General features: G+C 31.2%; 1 protein-coding gene across 13 annotated transcripts in view; it reads left to right on the top strand.

The window, feature by feature from the left end:
- The window catches only part of LOC129908748 (MAP kinase-activating death domain protein), a 54,550-nt gene that overhangs the window by 15,144 nt on the left and 18,790 nt on the right, over positions 1-20,616 (top strand). For 3 of the 13 annotated variants that reach the window (XM_055985487.1, XM_055985479.1, XM_055985488.1), the window contains exons 2-15: positions 3,817-4,070; positions 4,207-4,550; positions 8,011-8,361; positions 8,426-8,567; positions 8,664-9,025; positions 12,781-12,919; positions 13,517-13,549; positions 17,097-17,191; positions 17,255-17,435; positions 17,492-18,013; positions 18,076-18,328; positions 18,381-18,451; positions 18,509-18,724; positions 18,912-18,956. In XM_055985487.1, coding sequence (XP_055841462.1) covers positions 3,951-4,070; positions 4,207-4,550; positions 8,011-8,361; positions 8,426-8,567; positions 8,664-9,025; positions 12,781-12,919; positions 13,517-13,549; positions 17,097-17,191; positions 17,255-17,435; positions 17,492-18,013; positions 18,076-18,328; positions 18,381-18,451; positions 18,509-18,724; positions 18,912-18,956 — 2,874 coding nt within the window. In that variant the 5' untranslated portion in view covers positions 3,817-3,950. The remainder of the gene's footprint in view (positions 1-3,816; positions 4,071-4,206; positions 4,551-8,010; positions 8,362-8,425; positions 8,568-8,663; positions 9,026-12,780; positions 12,920-13,516; positions 13,550-17,096; positions 17,192-17,254; positions 17,436-17,491; positions 18,014-18,075; positions 18,329-18,380; positions 18,452-18,508; positions 18,725-18,911; positions 18,957-20,616) is intronic. The other 10 variants (XM_055985491.1, XM_055985489.1, XM_055985492.1 and 7 more) reach the window with 8 other exon arrangements.

Below are 20,616 nucleotides of genomic sequence, written 5' to 3'. Positions count from 1 at the left end.
TTACCAGCAAGCAAGCTTAATTATTATTATATATATATGAACTATTTTTATAACCACCCTGATGTTTACGTTATTGTTTGCATAGTAATGAATTTAATTTAAATAATAATAATGAATTAAACTTGCTTGTATGTAATTTATTCCAATGTTGTCAATGACAAGGATTTTGAAAGACAATACTGTCTGGGAGAGATATTTTGGTTAGAATGTGCACGTTTACAATGTTTAAACTTTTTTTTTAGAACATTAATGAAAGAATAATTTCATTTATTTTGTAAAAAAATATAAAATTTGCTTTTAAAAAAATTATGAAAAAATTTTTAAAAGGTTTTACCTTCCAGACGATATCTTGTATAAATAAAATGCACGACTGGATCGCACGTACTTGCTCTCTGCAGTTCAAAGCACTTTTATGTTAGTTTACTTGTAGATTTTAAGAGCTGACTGTATATAAATGTTAAAGAAATTTTGTTGATGTTGGGAAAGAGCCGACATTACATAGGGCAACATTTTCTTAAATGAAACATTTTTTTTTTGTTATTTGACTTTTTGAGAAAAAATAAAAATGCAGTTTTATTGTAAATGCTTTGAATATTACGTCTGCAAAGTTTAATCAAAATGGTTAGAGTCGTTTTCGATTTTTATGGGAGGTACACTATACATATATAAAGAAACAAAAAAATTTTACTTTTAGAATTCTACAAAAATCATCTGTACCAAGTTTGAAGAAAATCCATCCACGCGTTTAGGCTGTGGAAATGTGTACAGATGGAAGTACAGACGCACAGACGCAGATAAATTAAAAGTAAAAAGAATCTTTAGATATTTTTAAAATCTTAGTCGTTTTTAAAATAAATATAATATAATTTCTTGTATAATAGAAGAAACTTTTTTTTATCAAACATTACAAAAAAAAAAATGGTATTTCAGTCTGAAAAAATTATTAAAAACAAAATTTCAGAAAAATTGACCAATGTTAAAAAAAATGACTAAAAATATTTTCGTGACCTTTTTATCAATATAATGAATCCTAAGCGGACTTTAGGTTCATATTGAATATTTTTAAATTACTGTCCTGACGAAGAAAGTAAACACGTTTGAAACGTTGTTTTTTGAACTTTTTAGAACCTTTATTTGCATCGAGATCCAGCTTAAATCACTGAAACGATTTACTTCAAACCGTGATTCAAAAAAAAAAAAAAATAGAAAAAATCTACCTATTTTTATTCTATCACCTTCAAATCCATGTTTTTTATATAACAATCTATATAAATTTTATATCATCTTATTGTCTAAGCTCAAAATATATATATCGATCAGGTCTTTGAGACATCTACAAAAAGAGCTAGAATTTTTTGAACTCGATCAATTTCCATCAAAAAAGTGAAAAAAAACTCGTATTTTTGTCTTCTCACGCTATTGAATGCATTTTTTCCCTTACAACCTATAAAACATGTTATACCATCTGAAAGTTTATTATAAGAGCTCAAAATATATAAATTTTTTTCAATTTAAGATTGTGTAACTTGTAGAGCACGTACCGTTATGTGTTATATATCAAAAAGGTTATGTTATCAGTATGTGTATTAAAGTTAAATATTTGATTTAACTTGTATGTGCACTAGATCAAAAGATATAACGTGTGTAGAAAAAGAACATCTTTTTACCGTTATCTCAGAATTTTGAATATGAAATTAATTAAAATTTTGTACAATTAATGTTTATTTAATAACCTATCTACAGTACAAATTTCATTCATCTATCTATTAAAACAAAAAAGTTATAACAAGTTGAAGTCGTGTCGCGTTTTCGTTTCATCTTGTTTCAAATCACTACGATACTAAAGAAGAAAATCACATGTCATAGCTTAACATAACTTTAGAATTCGTAACTCTAGTTTTCGTAACTTCGGTTTAGCGTAACTTTGACGGCCGTAACTCTGTCGCGCGTAACTCTGTTCGTAATTCGTAACTCCGTTACCATTTCAATTGACTTTTAAAAAGATTGAATTCCTAGCTACGAAGAATTTGTATCTTGGTATTGTAGGAATTACCGTTATGTTAAAATATTTGTGTTCAGTTTGAAGTCAATTTTTGAGAAAATTGCATCAAAGTACTATTTAACCGACGCAATGTTGTCTACAACTTATTATTTTCTTTAAAAATTCTATTTAATCTTTTTAGTATCATTTACTTTACAAATTTATAGACAATTTTTAGAAATTTTGAACTGCTTGATGAATAAGTTTGAAACTTTGCATATTAATTCCAGGTATATTAAGCTTCAATAATTAAGCCTCAGTTCAATCTTTTCACCCATAGAAATTAAATAGCGGTACATTTTCTAAAAAACCGTAAAAATGCCTATTTTGATAGCTTTCCTAAATTAATCTCAAAAATTAGAAAACATTTTTTTTTACAAAACAAACTTATTTTCTTTGTAGAGAATTGAATGAAGTTTTTAAATGTGTCCTTAAATTTTCTGTTTCAGTCAAAGTCAAAAGTATGGTTTTTGGTTTGATGACTGATATTGCAGTGTAAAAAAAATCGTATAAGTTTGAAACAAAAGGAATTCTAAAGCCAAATAAAAAGCCTTTCTAAAAATAATAATCATTTTATCAGAAAAAATTTTCCCACTTCCTTACGAGAGAAGTAAAAACATAAAAAAATTAGAAAATTTTGGTTTTTGAACATTTGCAACAATTTTGCTATTTTACCGTTAGAAATAAAATAATTAAATATTTAATCCTAAAACTAGAAGAATAGAGCTTTCACATCCTTTTTATTTTATCACGATGCGGTCATTTTTTTTACTGAGATACAGCCTATCGAAAATCACTAAAAAAATCACGATTTTTTTTTGTTCCCTTAATTTTTTGGGCTAGTGTATATCGATGGCTCACATCCCTTCAAGAATGTCCATCCTCCGATATTTCTTCAAAAATTTTTGCTGTAAAATCTTTGCAAATCCTTTCGCTCAGAATATTTTGAAAATTCTTCTAATTCTATAATATGTTTCGTATGATGTGTTTAAAAGTTCTATTACTTCTATACTTGTATTGAATATGTTCCTCCATTTTTCTTATGACTTCAAAACCTTCCTGACCTTTTATTAGATCAGTCAAATTATGAACTTATTAAACCTCTACACCGTTAATATTTTCATAATCTCATTATTATGTTTTCAAAACCAATAAAACATAGAACTTCTATACCTAGGTTAATCTTTTATGAAAGGTTAACTCACATGTTTGAAAAATTAAATTAAAAAAAAAAACTTTTCTCAAAGTTAGACATTTTAACCTCAACTCAAATATAAAGGAAGATGTTTCCTTGATCTGATTTTTATCATACTGAATGTTAATGCTACACACAGACATTTTGACTTTCCAAAGTAGAAACCCAAACTCCCTGAAGGGTTATATACAACATTTTGCTCTTCTTTGGAAAACCTTTTTTGTACAAATCTTGTTTCTTCAACTTTTCAGAGCTTCAATTCCTTGCAGATGTTTTTGGTAAAAACACATACATATTTGACCCTATAAAATCTCTACAATTCTGAAGAAAAACTTTTGCATTGTATTTATTTTCATTATTATTGTTAGCTTGAAGACATTAAGAAGAAACGACGTTCTTGTATCTTGTTTCTCGTATATCGTATCTTTTCCCTAGAGGCGCAAATACTTTGTATAAATAAATTCCTCACACCTCGCAGCACAGTACCACCTCAAAACAAACTTTTTAACAAAAAAATAACAAAAAAATGTTAAACAACAAAACACCTAATTTTTTTTTGTTGTCTTTTGTATCTTTTCAGATTGAAACACATAAAATAAAGCCAAATAACTACAAGGAAACGCTTGCGTCCCATTTTTAAGGTAGAAGTAGCTTGAGAGGAGACTAAAAAAAAGAGAGAAGAGAGTGAGCTAGCAAAGATATACAAAAAAAAAAATGGCAGAACAACAAAAACTGTCGCTTTGTCCTCGTTTGGTGGATTATCTGGCCATTGTTGGAGCTAGAACTAGTCCGCCAACTAGGACAATCGCTGGCAATAAAACACCCCCCGTTCAGGTTAGTGGTTTCGAGGATGGTCATTTATTTATTCAAAACAAACACAAATAAAAAAAAATATAAAATATAAACCAGGATAGGGATTGTTTTCTATGTTAATTTTTTTCCTTTCTGTTGATTTTATATTCCATAATAGATGCCAGAGTTGTTGAGACGGTATCCCCCTTCAGATCATGCTGACTTCCCTTTACCTCTGGATATGGTGTTCTTTTGTCAGCCCGAGGGATGCACAAGTGTTGGTCCACGACGTACTGGATCTGCGGTTAGGGATGCTACATCATTTGTATTTGCTTTGACCGACAAGGATTCGGGCAAAACGCGCTACGGTATCTGTGTGAATTTTTATCGTCCTGTGGATAAGCATGTTCCTGCGAGTGCAGCAGCACCCGTAGCAGCACGTGGTGGGCGTCGCAGTTCGGCATTTCGTCGTGAATCATGGCGTAAGAGTATGGAACGAAGTTCGGATTCAGCTTTTAGCAGGCAAGTTACCTAAAGATTTGTATGGAATATTTTTTTTTTATTTTCAGTTATGGAAACGATGAAAAGAAAAATTTGTTAAAAAAAGTACCACAAGGTGTATAGAAGACATTTTTCATTGCAATGTACCACCTGTTTTTTTTTTGCCGGTTAAAACCCTATTAAATGGAGAATTAAACTTTCAGAATTTCACGAATATTCAAAGGCATATGACATAATTGGATCGGGATAAAAAGAGTTTTCTGCAGAAGAACCTATTCGGTTGTGAAATGAATACTTTTATATTCTATGTATTTATTAGGGGAATTTACAAGTTACTTTTCCTCTCTATAGGTACATCATTTAAAAAGGCTACCATTTACATCCTAACAATTCAGCGATCGCAGAATTTATTTCGTTATTGCCAAATTGTTAATAGTATAGTAAAGAACCCTCTTCAAGGACTCTGAACCAGTCAGCATCCGGTGATAGGAAGTTCGGCACATTGCCTTTGAGTAATTTTTGAGTGTTTCCTTTTGTCATGTTAATTGGTTTTTGATTTGTAAAAATCATTTCTGTTGTAACCTCGCACGTCGCACCCTTGCTCTAGTCATCTACATTACGAAGTTTGGCTGTATGAAAAATATGTAGAAAACTGAAACTCTCCGTTACGAATACTCCATATCATGTCAAAATGAAGGGGGTAGGTGCTTTGTGATGTGATACAATTCACACTGTGTTTAGCACAATAACACTATATAAGAAATTGCCATGCAAATGAAACAAATATCTTTTAGTCGTTGTTCAATGAATACTTCGTAAAAGATATAACTAAACATACCAGCAGCAGCTGTAGTTAAAACGAACTGAAACTGACAAACCAACCTAGTAAGAAATGTTGTTCAGCATTGATTCATTTTATCGGAGCGATCCGTGGTTTAACCAAGTAAACCCGTGATTTTACCAAGGAAGCTCGTGATTTTATCTAAGAAATCTGGTGATTGTATCTCTGGTGACAACTTTGTGATTCTTCCAGAAAAGCCGGTTATTTTTTCGGAGCAGTTCGCCCTTTACCAGGGGAACGCGGTATGTAATAGAAGCAACTCCTGAAATCCTAGTAATACAATCGCAATCGTAATACTACCGGAAAAAAAAGTTGAAAAACCAACTTTTTTTTCAAACCTGCCTGGTTCAATTGCCCAACGTTAGCCCAGGATAGCCCAACTTTTCTATTCGCTAATCTACGCTTAGTTTAAAAATTATAGAAGCATTAGTTTTTATTCACCTCAAAAAAAAAAGTACGCATACACCACAGTGACCGTTTCAATTTATAATTAAGAAAAAGTAAATCCACTGATGTGGGCATTGCACCTCTAATGTTATTTATTTGACTTAAAATTCTGACTTGATTGTTGCTTAAGTTAATTTGTTTAATTTTACCTAAAAAACCACTAAATACAAATATTTTTTCAAGTGTAAAAATCATTGATTTTTTTGGTTTGCCATATAAAAGCACCTAGAAAAGCTACAAGCTTAGTAAATTTTAATTTTATATGATGAATAAAAACTGAAGTAGGAAATAAAAAGCCAAAACAGTATCTACGAGGGCGGTTTTAAAAGTTCTCGGCCTAACATAGGTGGCGTTGTTTAAACAAATTAATTTTAATTACCCAAATAGAATAATATATATTATGATTATATGTTAAGTTTCATTAAAATTGGACACGAATTTTTATCAGTGCAATTTTTTGTTTGAAAATATCTTTTGCTAATAACGAAAATTGAAAAAAAAAAAAATTAAATTAAAGCCGTTATTAAAATTTGGCCAAAAAGAATATGACACCAAATCAAAGTTAAGAAGACTTCTATTAGACATTGGGGGAATATGCACCTTTATATTCCACGGTCAAAAATTTGGCAGCCTTATTTAAACATGGCAGACAGATGATCCCGAAAGCAGAAGCGAACAACATCCACCTCTTCAGAAAACGTCGATGAATTCCATAAAATGGTTTTAGACGACCGAAGGTTAAAATTGCGAAAAATAAGCAAGAGCATGGGGATCTCTTCTGAGCGGGTTTACCACATATTGACCGAACAATTGGGGTCGAAAAAACGTTCCGCAAGGTGGCTGCCGCGTTTGCTTACAAAAGACCAAATATTCAATCGAGTTGAAATCTCTAGAGAGAATCTAAACTCCATGAACTTCGATTTGGAGTACTGAACCACCCCCTTATTCAGCTGATTTGGCACCAGCAGACTACTACCTCTTTCCAAACTAAAACAAAAATTGTCTGGACGCTAATTCTTCACCAAAGAGGAGGTGATTGCTGAGTCGGAGCTGTTTTTTTAAGAGTTGGAGGAATTGGCCTATAAAAAGGGAATAGAAGCACCAGAAAACACATGAAATGAGTGTATTGGCATAAGAAAAGAATTTGCAGAAAGGGATTAAAAAAAAGTTTTAAAATTTATTGCGTTTTATTGGTCAGGCCGAGAACTTTTCAAACCGCCTACAATCCTGAAAAGCGAACGCAATAAGAAAAATATCCAATAAGAAAAATGAACCACAAGATAATTGATACCCGAATTGTTTTGTCGCCACTTATTCTATTTGAGGAAATTCAGTCCCCCTTTTCTTTTTTATTGGTTAAGCAGGGGCCTAAACACCATTGGGGCAAGTGTGCCGGTGCCCCGGGGCCCCATACTCGCCAGGGCTCCGTAAGGAGACAATGCAGAGAAGCCAACTGGTTATAAAAGTATCGGAGCAAAAAGATAAGATATTTGAATCATGAATCACTTCGGACACAAGAGAGACAAAAAAATTACATATTGTCTTGGGGCCCCAAAAATTATTACTTGCATATTCTTAGCGATCAACAAATGATAGGTTCATTAGGGGGCCCCAAAAAAAAAAAAGAAGTTGGCGTATACATACTTTTTTATTTGTTCTTATTTTCTATATCAAAGGGGCCCCAAAATTTAGTCTTGTCCCGGGGCCCCCACAACTCAACGTACGCCCCTGTGGTTAAGATTGTTATATTGTGACCTGTTCCTTAAAAATTATGAATTGGGTAATTATGACGGATCCATGTGACCGACTGTTGGCAACTGAATTGAACTGTTGGCTTCGAAGTGATTACTAAGCACTTTTTATGACTCGCTGGCAGTGTTTTTCCTGGTTCTTTTTGAAATTCGAAGAGACGAAGCATTGTAGCTAAGGTTCTTCCTCAAATAACAGCCTTGTCTACATTCACATGGATTCCCACATCTTACTTTTAGGTATTGTTGCAAAGTGGTTCGAATTTGGTTCACTATTTGTTGTTGACTTTCTCGCTTTTCGCTTAATAAATTTTGGTGTAATTTTCTAAATTCCCTACAAAAATCATACTAATTTTAATTTCTGCAAGTTGAGCCCATACAAAATTTTAGGCCAATCCTTCCTCAATCTCTCATTATCTAACTATTACGTTAACTATACTTCTAGCGACTATAGAAGTAATGTAGCTCCAAGTGATTCAGATCGTGAAGTACCTAGTCGCCGAGATTCAGATCCTCCACACCATCAACAACCACATCCCATCCAACAGCCACCGAAATTGGGTCTGATAGCACCCAGCGCCGATTCAGAATCCGGAGGTAGTCATACGCCCTCGCCAAGGGCCTCAAGAAAACGCACAAAAGTCCGTAACCAATCGCTGACGTCGCTATGCATAATCTCACATCATCCGTTCTTTACAACATTCCGGGAATGTTTGTTTATTCTCAAGAAACTCATCGATGCCTGCAACGAGTCGTCTAGTCCGAAACGAGTGGGTGCATCGAACAAGGTTAATCGGTAAGTTTTTTTCTTTGGAGGTCAAAGGTCCTTATGACCCTACGCTCTATCTCTCTCTTCTTAGGGATAATGTTTGGACAGTTCTAACTGGCAATGCGACAGATGCTACACCCTCCATCGTCATTCATGACGTTAAGGAAATCGAGACTTGGATCTTGAGACTGCTTTCCACACCAGTTCCAGTACCTGGTTCAACAAGAGTCGAGGTAAGTTTGTAATTTATGCACCCATGATGCATTTCATATTTATGCATCATCACGATATGCTCAAAAACACACACATCATCTCTCTTACTATGACAGGTGGAAGTGCTGTCACCCACAGTACATGAACCTTTACTCTTTGCCCTGCCCGACCATACAAGATTCTCGTTGGTGGATTTTCCATTGCATCTGCCATTGGAGTTGCTTGGCGTGGAGACGTGCCTAAAAGTGCTGACCTTGATTATACTCGAAAATAAAGTGTTGTTTCAGTCGCGCGACTACAATGCCCTCTCCATGTCGGTTATGGCATTCGTGACAATGCTCTATCCGTTGGAGTACATGTTTCCGGTGATACCGTTGTTGCCCACCTGTATGAGTTGTGCGGAACAATTGCTCCTGGCACCGACTCCCTTTGTCATTGGAGTACCGGCAACGTTCCTTTTGTACAAAAAGAATTTCAGGTAAGTCCTTTTTGAAATCCTTTTACACATCAGGATTTTTTTTTTTGTTGTTTGCTTGTGAGTGTGTGTATGTGTGTACATTTCAGATTTACATAACATTTCTTTTTGTAAGGGTTTTTTTCTGTACTGTGTACAGTGTACACTTACTACGCAGTTATAGGGAAAACTTATAAAAATCGATTAAGGGATGATGAGGATGGAGCTTTGCTCTTTGTGAGGATTTTGAGGGGCTTAAAAGGTTATTACATAATAGAGCATAGGGCTGGTTGATTTATTTTTATATATTTGAAGGAGAGGATTGTGTGTGAGTTCAATTTACGGTTACTTGCTTTCGTTTATAGGTAATTTGTACAGGGAAAAAAAATCTAGATAGCAAAAGAGGCTCTATTACTTTTTTCAATAAAAGAGAGGAGCCTTACAAAAGCAGGTGATTTCGAGAAAGAGTGAGAGAGAGTGTGGGAGAGAGGGTTTTTGATTGTTTTGAATGTTGTACATCTTCTCTCATTTCTGATTCATTCATCGATATCGATATTGAGTTGATGTATTTTTTTGATGGGTTGTCATGGCAATGATTTGTATTGTATTTTTTGATTGAAGTGATGTTATTAGTTCTTCAAAATAGGACTAAAGACGACATAGACAGAGAGAGAAAGAGTGTGTAAGGTTGTGCACATTATTCAAGCGCACAACAAAAAAAAATACTTATCGCACATTCAGTTTAAACGGGCGAACATAATTCAAATTAGATTTTTCAGCCAAAAAGAAAGGAAAGGTTGATTTATTTTTGTTGCCTTATGTTTGTGCGTATGTCCTTTTACCTCTCTCTTTATTTTACTTATATATATTTTATTATTATACATGAACAGATTCGGGAGGATAAAAGGTGTTTGATTTGGTTGGTTTTGTATTATACATATGAGAGGAAATTGGTTTTCGGGTGAGAACGAAAATAAATTATATTGAGTTCTATATACGGTTCTTATCACACAATAATCGATTATAAGGAAATTAGGTGGTATTTATGTGTATACATTGGGTCGTATAATAATATTGTTGTGACACAGATGAGAAGGTTATCAGTGAAATGAGTTTATAGGCTCGTATTTGTATTTATAAACACACAAAGTCTGCTTTCTTTGATGAAGGATTTTCAATAAGAACTCAAATTGACAGTTGTCTAAATAAAATGAATTTAATTTATATTTGTTTTTGAAGGGACTCTGTGTCACAAATGACTTGAATTGGATAATGCTCATGGAATTTTAGGTTTTTTTTTTTTTTGAATAAAATTTATAATCAATAAACATTATTTTTTTATAAATATCAGAAAAAAAAAACATTTTTGTTGCTAAACGAATTCTACTTTAAACTTTTTTTTGCAGAACTGAGCAAATCTCAGAAATTTAGGGACTAATAAGTTAGCCCAGTTTCAGGTCTGTGATTGGTTAGCTGAAAAACGAATCCTTTTAATTTAGGTAATATTATTGGAAAGTTGATTAGAAAGCTAGTCAAGAAATCACTCTTACTCGGTTTATCGTTAAGAAAATTTCGCTGTTAAGTATTTAGTTCCTAGTGTTTCCTGAAAGTGCCCATTATAACCGAGAGCGAAAAAAGTTTCCTATTTAAAAATCGATGTTTTGCAACTCAACATGAATGAAAGCAATCTCAAAGTAATTTCTGTAAGCTTGAAAGTAAGGGCGAAAACCATGGAGGTGTTAAATTAACGCTTCTATGAATTGTTTTTTTCAATTAAAAACTTCATTTAATTAAAGTTTCTTGTTCACTTACCGATAATAATAGCTGATAGGCATTTATTCATATAATTAGTTAGAATAAATAAGGATGTTTTTACAATTTATTTAATCTAAGAAGCAACCCATTTAATCATAATGAGAATAGCAGCAGGCTAAAAAATGAAATTTAATTACCTAATGTTTAATGAGTTTAATGATAGTTCTTAGTACTACTTAGGTACAATTTTTACATGATTTAATAATATATCAAAAAAGTTATTTCTATTTAAATAAATTTTTTTTTTGTAAAGGAAATTTATTAAAAAAAGGCATTTTATAAAATAATACATATAGGAAGACTGATTTTTCAAACAGAAAGTTATTGGAAAAGAGTCAGATGGTTTTCGAGATCCTGGCTATATTCACCATTAAAAGACGCAACTTTATTTAGATTTTGAAAACTTGTGGTTCTAGCGGATAAGTTGTCACACCAAACCTTTAGGCAATAAAATTCGAATTCTCTGTTCATACATTATTATTTATGTGGGGGCAATATTTTGAAGGTAATTTCGTTTTACTTTTGTTAATGTTTTTACACTTTGGTATTTTCTTAGCTCATGGCGTACGGACTTATGTTTTATTAAAAAAGTTTTTAGAGCATTAAATTTGCAATAGTAAAGTATACTTTTGAAATTCATATGATTTCTTAATTCTTAAGTTACGAATAATAAATAGGTTTATAGTTTAATAGGTTTAAACAATTAATATGAGTTTTACATAAAATACAAACAAAGGCTAGAGTGTGTAAAATGGTCTTTTCACAATAAGAATAATTTTTATCACTAAAAAGAAGTGAAGGAGACTGCGTACACACACACTTTTCTAAAGCAAGTTATCATTTTCAAAATTAAAGCTTTTGGGTTCTTGCCATTTTGCATAGCCTGGATATAATCATAACTTTATTATTGATCCCGCCAGGTAAAATTTAGAAACTGGCTTTCAGACTGTTTCATTGTCCCCGGTTAAATGCCAGACAAATACTCTTCTTAAAGGAAGCGAGTCCCGCAACAACAACTTTGTTGTTTCTGTTTCAGGGACTTGATTGTTCACTTGAGCAAACATAGAATTCACTGAACTCATTTTATATATTAAGTACAAATAAATCGAACTCAATGCTCTTGCTTGGATTGATCCTTATAACTTGCTGCCATTTGAATGATCCAACTTTTTCAGATCCAAACTGTATATGAAAAGTGTTTAAATAATAATGATCTCATTTTTGTCCTTCAGCTAATTAATGGGCATATTGACACTCCAATCTTGTTAACCTTTATCGGGATAAATTATCGCTAAGAATTCCTACGAAGATTTGAACTTTTACACGTTGAATTTCATTGCAAAAACTATGGCATATACTACATGAATCTCTTAATCGTTCACTTGATTTTTTTTTTAAATGAGAAAAATGGAATTTCATTTGGTATTTCATTTTCTTAGGTTTTGTTTGTTGAAGTTCCTAATATGTACTTATTTTTTTAACTTTTTGCATAAAGTTCAAGTTTATAAGTTACAAAAATCTACTTATAGAAATGACTTAAGTTTTTATTTAAAATAACTTAAGTTTTTATTTAAAATGGAACACTGTGGCGTTAAGTTGAATTGAAGTATGGCGTTACTTCTTTTTTTTTTATGTATTTGAAACAGTTAAAAAACTATTTTTTCAAAATAACATTATTTAGAAGCATAATGTTGTAAAACAATCGACCAAAGGTAACAACGTAAACATTTCCAATGGTGATATTCTGCAAAAAATGGGGACATAAGAAAAATAAAAATCTACTTTAAAATATTCATAGATGTGTTTCATATGTAATTCATACTTCATACAAAAAGTATAAATATATTTGTGTGAAAAGATTTTGATTTGCAATAAACCCGGAACATTGCATCCATATAAAACGTGAAATCATATTTCATTCCACCTGCTCATACCCACTCAATAATTCAATTTAAAAACTATAGCCTTGATTACAGACTCCCAGATGATATTTGGGTAGTTGATTTGGACTCAACAAAGTTATCAGCACCAACAGGGGGAGCTGAAGAGATCCCAGGACTACCTGAACCCGAAGGGACTATATTAAAAAACCACCTCAAGCAGGTAAATAAAAATAAAATAAAATTGATTTTCTACTTAAAATTATTTATAAAGTTTAATGAGATTCTTTTTTTGTTGGCTAAATATAAATGTATATGTGATATTTAATTGTATTATTTAAATATTTATTTTTGTTTGATGAAAATAAATTTGTATAAAAATATATTATTGAGAAAATAATTCAATTAACTGAATGAATTATTTTTGATATATTTTTTTTTTTTTAATTTGGAATGATTTTAAAATTTTAATTTTATCAATTGCAAGCAACTTTAACTGATATTGTAAGTTTAAGTTGTTTGCTTTTAATGTTTAATACTTAAAAATCTCAATGTGCCTTTTTCTCAACATTGATTCATAAAAAATCTAAAACATCATATTAAATACTCTTATATCTCATAAATTCACTTTCAAATATATTTTAAACACACACTTCTACTTTTACTTTCATTTTTTTCCAAATGCTCGCTTGTCTTACCAAATAAAAAAAAAAAAAAATTAACAAAAAAACATTATAACATCTTCACTGATTTTTAAAATGCAACAAAAAAAAAAAAATAATAATATTTAATACACAAAAACAATAATAATTATGAACAGGCTATGCAACTTATGGATCAAGCTGGACTTGGTGTAAATATTCTTCATTTTTTATTTTATTTTTTATTAAAAATCATAACTTTTCTGTGAAACAATAAAAAATTGTAAACTTATCTAATCGTAAAAAAAAAATATTTGTTTTACATTTGTATTTAGTGTAAATTTATTACTTAATTTTCTTTTAGCATGTTGTTAGTTTATAAATGTTTAAATTCCAGTTGATTAAAATATTTTAACAAAAAATGAAATTCCTGAATAAAATCAATTCTGCTGTTCTGATAGAAACTTTTATGCTAGCAATAGTTCGGTTAAAACTTAGTTTTTAATTCATCTTTAATATTCCTTAAACCAATTTCTAAAAACAAAAAAAGGCAGCTTCAGTTAAAATGCCAACTCTAACGAAGTTAAATCTACTAAATAAAAAAGATTAATAAATTTAAAATTACTAGCTTACTATATTTAATATTATATTCTTACTCCTTTTCTTGTACCTAAATTTGTTATTTTTGTTGTTTTTTGTTTTGAGTTTTTCTTTTAAATGTACAAAAAAAAAAATAAAACATTTAATACTTATCGTACTTACCCCAAAACTTAACTTACCAAATATAGTCATACCCAAATTCATTTCAGTTTCATGATCCATGTTATTTGTTTTAATAAATCAGCTTTTTAGTTCAATCAAAAGAAAAGAATATTCGCTCTGATTTTATTTAAAACTTTTTTTTCAGCTTTGGACAAAAATTGATATAAAATATATAAAAATTAATCTATTAAAATGCAAATAAATAAAGAAAAAGCCGTAAATTACATACAAATTTAAGACTAAATAAAGAAATTGAAATTAAAATACTGTGTACTGTACAACCTACTTGTGAAACTATACTCGTATTTTGGCGGTTTTAAATATAAATACATAGGTACTAATTTGATTGTTTTACGTTGGCAATCCCAACACAATCAATAAAATCCAACTAATTTCTTTTGTGCATCAAAAATACCAACATTTTGTATTAATTTTCAAATTAAAACTGAAGTGGTCACTGTGGTGTATGCGTATTTTTTTTTACAAACAAGTTTTTTTGGGTAAGAATTATTGACTTGATAGGGTCTTATAAAACAGCGTAACTTCCTTCTGAACCTAAAAATCATTTTTGTACAGTTGTGATACAAATATTAAAATATTTTAAATATTTTTTTAATAATTGAATTTAAAGATTTGACCCCATTTACAACATAGCGTTGATTACACTGGTTAACAAAATTAAACTTTTTTTTTATTGCCGAAACAAAAATAAACTTTTCTGAAGGTTTTCGGTATTCTGAACTCGAATCCGAAGTAAAAAAAATGATGGGACATACCTACTTTAAAAGTCATTATTAGTTTTTTAAGTTGTTTTTTTTTTTATTAACAAAAATATCGTATCAATTTTCATAAAAAAACACTGGTTTACAAGGGTTTTCGGTGTGCTGAACTCGAATCCGAACTCAGAAACTTCTAATCAGCTCAAGTTTTTGAAATATTACTGTTAGAAAATGCAGTACTTCGGACCTTATTCTTTTATATAAGGAAAATTGTTTGAGCATATTTAGTAAGGGTTTTTATAAGAACTATTTTCCACCTTTTTAAATCTGTTTAAATCATTCCGATATTTTTTTTACTGTCCGAGATATCCTTAGTTGTTTGGTATTTTTATAAATTTTAAAACGCCATTATCTCCTTTATGATATATGAAGAAAAACCCACTTACTTCATTTTAAGACATCTCGGGCAATACAAAAGATATTAAAAAGATTTAAACAGTTATCGAAAGATGGAAAACAGTTCTTCTAGAAACCGTTCCTAGATATACTCAAACAATTTTCCTTATAAAAAGAATAAGGTCCGAAGAACTCAAAAAAACGTTTTTTTGCATTTTCTAACAGTAATATCTCAAAAATGGGAGCTGATTAGAAGTTTCTGATTCGAGTTCAGCACACCGAAAACCTTCAGAAAAGTATATTTTTGTTTCGGCAACAAAACCCTTGTAAACCAGTGTTTTTTTATGAAAATTGATACGATATTTTTGTTAATAAAAAGAAAAAAAAACAACTTAAAAAACTAATAATGACTTTTAAAGTATGTCCCATCATTTTGACACATTTCGTTCCAATTTTAAAATTTTAATTTTTTTAATTGTAAATAATAAATAACAATTACATGAACGTCAAAATTATTACCATTTCATATCAATTTAACTAAAAACAATTTTGGCCATTTACTTTGTAAGAAAATATGATGGGTCTCGTGGTTGTCTTTAGTACAAGGAGAAAAAAGTGCCATCTTAAATTAAGAAGACGCGCACATTAAATTTCACCACCTTAAAATAAGGTGATATCCACTTATGATAAGGTGATTCCACTTAAACCCAGTTAAATTTAATTTAATGTTAATTTTAATGTGAATGTTTATCTTAAAAAAACCGACCAAAAATAAAAATTTGTAAATTATAGTCACACTTTAGCTTAACTTGCAGTTTATCAAACTTATTTTCATGCTTATTTGAGCGCTGTTATGATCCCAATGTTAAGGGGATCATAGTTTTTCCACTTTTGTATCTACGTAACTCTACTAGTGATCCGTCAATTGGATTAGCCAGGTTGCCTCAGACAGCGGCGACGCACGGTAAGCCACAATTTCTGAGGCCAACTGAAACCTGATGTTTTTGCATGTGCTTATAGCGGGAGTTTTAAGGCCTCATAGTAAAAAACTTCATGTTTTAGCGATAAGATAAGATGTAAGATAAGAAATGTAAAAAAAAAAACAAAACAAGACAACATTTCAAAGTGTACAATATTAGAAAATAAATTAGATTTCTTATTAAAACATTATTACGGATCGTGAAAAAATTTATAAAAAAAAAAAATCAAAAAGCGCATCGAAAGTATTTGGCAGCAAATAACCATAAAAGAAATCAATGCTGAAAAAATCTTTGTGCATTATCCTAGAATAGCATATTAAATTAATTTCGAAAAAGAAGAAGAAGAAAATTAAAGCGAGTATTCTATTTAATAATAAATTTGTAATAAATTTTTAGTATTTCTTTTTTTTTGTTTTCAAAATAATAAACTTAAATTGTATAATATAATTGCTGCATGCTTAAAGTAAAATACAAAATAATGTCAAATTCATGAAAACATGATTTAAAAAATAATTTATTGTTTCCTCCTAAAAGCTTCCTGAATACTTAGTATACCTTCAATTTCCTTATTTTTTTCATCCAATCTTTCCTTCATCTTTTTAATGCTATTGTCCTTATGAATAAAAGATAATCTTAAATGAAGGATAAACTTAATTAGATTTAATCCCACTTAATCCATTATCACACGAAAAAAAAGTAAATTATAATCTCATTTGACTGTGTGTTATATTTTCATCCCGCTAATCCGCTTATATTCTAATGTATCTTTCTTGTTGGAAAAAAAGTTAAAAATAAAAGGAAACATGAATTTGACATTATGCTAACAATTATTCCTTATTTAAAGACAAGAAAATTGTGCGTAAGAAATTTCGTATTGATTTAAGCTTTTAAATTTTTTCAAGGCCCTTACCTCAATGTCTGCTAGTAATCAAGCAGCATCAACCCAACAGCTGATGCCATCGATACGAGATAGCCTTCAGCAGCCACCGATATTAGGGTATGACCACATTAAAGATGCTTAAAGTCTCATTATACTATATCTATTTGTTTTTCCTTAAAGTGTTTCATCAGCCCGCCTACCCTTACAATCACCATCATCAGCACAGGCAAGTCAACGCAACTCTATATCCACTCAAGGTGTTGCCTCACGCCAGCCGAGTCCTAATGCTCCTCCCGCAATAAATCCAATCATCTTTGGAACTGACGTAGATTCAGTCGATGTGGCAACGCGAGTTGCCATGGTTAGAAACTTTAAAAACTTTAAAAAACAATATTTCACTTTCACGACTTTCCATAGGTTCGTTTCTTTAATTCCCAAAATACGTTGGCCAACTTTACCGAGCATACTCGAACTCTCCGCCTCTATCCCCGACCTGTGGTAGCTTTCCAGATTAACAGCTTTCTGCGATCCCGACCTAGAGCTTCGGTATTTTTGAATAAATTTGCCCGAACTCAAGCTGTAGAATTCCTCTCGGAATGGTCCCTAACACCAACCAATGTGGCATTCCTACGCGTTCAAACTGGTGTCTTGGATCCGATACAAGTTGGTGACAAGGCTAAATGGTTTGCCCATGGACTAACTCCCATTCGATTCTCTGTTTGGGATGATGGAAGTTCATTAAATGGAGCTTTGCGAAGTCTTCAACAATTAGAATGCCAACCAACCGATGAAAGTGGTTCGGATTCGGAAGGAGCTGAAAGTACCAGTTCTTCATATTCATCCCTAAGTGATTTTGTTTCCGAAATGGTTTCGTCAGACCTTTCACCTAGTTTACATGATGTATTTGGACCTCATCATCATCACCATAATGTGCCCCAGGTAGCTCATTGTTGAAAGTTTCTAAAAGCTTTTTCTGTACGAAGAAGTCATTCTCGTTTTAGACCCTCTCCTCAAACCTTGATGCTAGTTTAGTTTATCATCCCCCAAGTAAATTGCAATATCCCGAAGGTGTGATCATACAGTCTTCCAAAGAGGACGATGACCGACCTGAGTCACCGCATTCCTCATCATCGAGTCGGTCGGACTTGAGTTCGCCAAGTTTTAATCGCGATTCAGAATTTGATTTCCCGCCTAAAGGGGATCCGGAAGTTTTACTTAGACCGAAATCAATGGAAGAGGAAGAAACTTCACCAGGTAAAATTGAAAATCATGAAAACAAACATACCTAAAACCTTTACTACATTAGGGTCCCAAAAGTTCCAACGAAATGCTTCGGACCTTGAAAAGGGAAGCTTGTCAGATAAGAGGAAAACCACGGTAAGACCTTAAAACTTGACGAAAAGGTTTGATCTTCATTCTAATTTCTATTTTTAGGCCCTTCCGATAACTCCGACTGTTGTTCGACAGCCAAGTTTTTCCAATATCTTAGCTCGAACTAGTTCCGGTTCGAGTTCGGGAAGTCCTGGTGGAAGTCAACGTCAAGGTTCTCAAGGCTCACTTTTTGAAAACTTTGCTTCACATGCTAAAGATCTTGTAAGAGAAACCACAAGACAAAGTAGTCAAGAAGGAATACTAGCACATGTTGATAAGGTAAGTTAGTCAGTTTTTTGAAAAAATTAACTGCTTCTTTATGTATAATATTGGTGTCCGTCTATGTGTTTGAGTGCTTGCCTTTTTTTTTGTCTCTAAATTTTAAGCCTTATTTTTTTTAATTAAATGATTTTGTTTAAATGTGTTTTATAATTTTTATTTTTTTATTGAAATTTAATTTTTTAAGGAATCTGTGGATGAAGAGGAAAATATATTCAATCCTCTTGAAAAGGTTTGTAGAATATTTTTCCAACACACATATTTTGCAAAATATAAGAGCAGCATTAAGCATTAACTAATGAATTCGGCCAAGAACTTCACATTAAATTAAAATCACAACAACTGTAGTACCGTAGAGCTCATTATAGAGACTTTAAATTCATTATAATTAGAAAATAGTGTTATGCAGTTTATGAAGTTTGACATCTTTTAAGACGTTTTATGAAATTCGGATTTTCTGATTTTTTAATTGTTGGTTGGTAAGAAAGGTAAAATTTTTCAATTTTAGACATTAAAGAAAAATTATTAAAATAGAGCGAAATTATTGAACATTTTGCAAAAGTTTTTGAAAATTTCTCAAAAAAGAGTGAAATTCTTGAACATTTTGTTAAAATGTTTAGGAATCATCTGTTAATATTTAAAAAAAAATTTAAAATTTGGTATAATATTCACTGTGCCTTTTAATAATTTCAAAATAAAGATAATGCAAAACAACGATCATCTCTCATGCGTTGACGGTGAAAAACGATATAACCAACAAAATGAATAGAATGAAACGGAAAAGAATGATTTGATTTGAAAATATTAGTTAAGGTTAGGTTGAAATCCTTCCTGGAATACAAATACCACATATTTAGACGTTGTGATAAATATCGTGATATTGCAAGGAATTTCTTCACTAATTAAACGAGTTTTAGATTTTAAAGCGGTGAAATAAAAATTCAGGCACACAGTGGCTCCGCTTTTATATGAGAGGTGGTCAAAACTCAATAAAATTCGAACTACAGATTTGAATGAAATTTCGTACACGTGTTTAAATTGTGCTTTTACATACATATGCAGGTGAAAAATTTAATGAGAAGAAAAACAAATTACACTGGTCAACAAAATCGAACTTTTTTTTTGCCACAAGAACCAAGATATACTTTTCTAGAGGTGCTGAACTCGAATCTGAAGTCAGAAAAATTTGATTGGCCTCCGTTTTTGAGATATAATCGTTATAAAATGCTAAAAACATAATTTTGGCTGTTTTCGAGCTTCTGTATTTATGTGGAGTAGTTCATTATAAACAAATTTGTAACGGTGACTATAAGAATAGATATTCTTCTTTTAAAAACTGTTTACATTTTTCCGATATCTCTTTAATTGCTCGAGATATCTTAAGTTTCAGTTAGTAAGCCAACGAGAAACTAAATTTAATCTAAAGTTTAAGTCCCTGGTCATAAAATGTTAGCCACAAGAACCAAAATATACTTTTCTAAAGGTCGACTCCGCAATCAGAAAAATTCTGTTAGAAAATTTTGATTGGCCTCCGTTTTTTGAAATATTACCGTTAGAAAATGCCGAGGTTATGTTTTTATGTGGGTTAATTCCTTATGAAAAAATTTGTAACGGTGCCTATAAGAACTGGTTTTATTCTTCCAAAAAATGTTTTAATCTTTCCCATATCTCTTTTACTGACCGAGATATTTAAAATTTAAGGAGTAGTCTTTAACTCAGAAACAGCACTGGCCACTTCTGACCAGTGTTTTAACGAAAAAAATGTATTGACATTTTTTTCACAATTCAAAAATAGAATGGGCAAATTTACTTTTTAGTACTCTGAAAGGAGTTTGTTAATACCTTCGAGGCATTCGTAGTCTTCCCTTCCTTAGTGTCTTACTTTTTTTAAA

This window comes from Episyrphus balteatus, chromosome 2, assembly GCF_945859705.1.
Source record: "Episyrphus balteatus chromosome 2, idEpiBalt1.1, whole genome shotgun sequence".
Taxonomy (NCBI): Eukaryota; Metazoa; Arthropoda; class Insecta; order Diptera; family Syrphidae; genus Episyrphus; species Episyrphus balteatus.
Note: the sequence above shows the minus strand (reverse complement) of the source record. Positions and strands in the feature narration are given on the sequence as shown.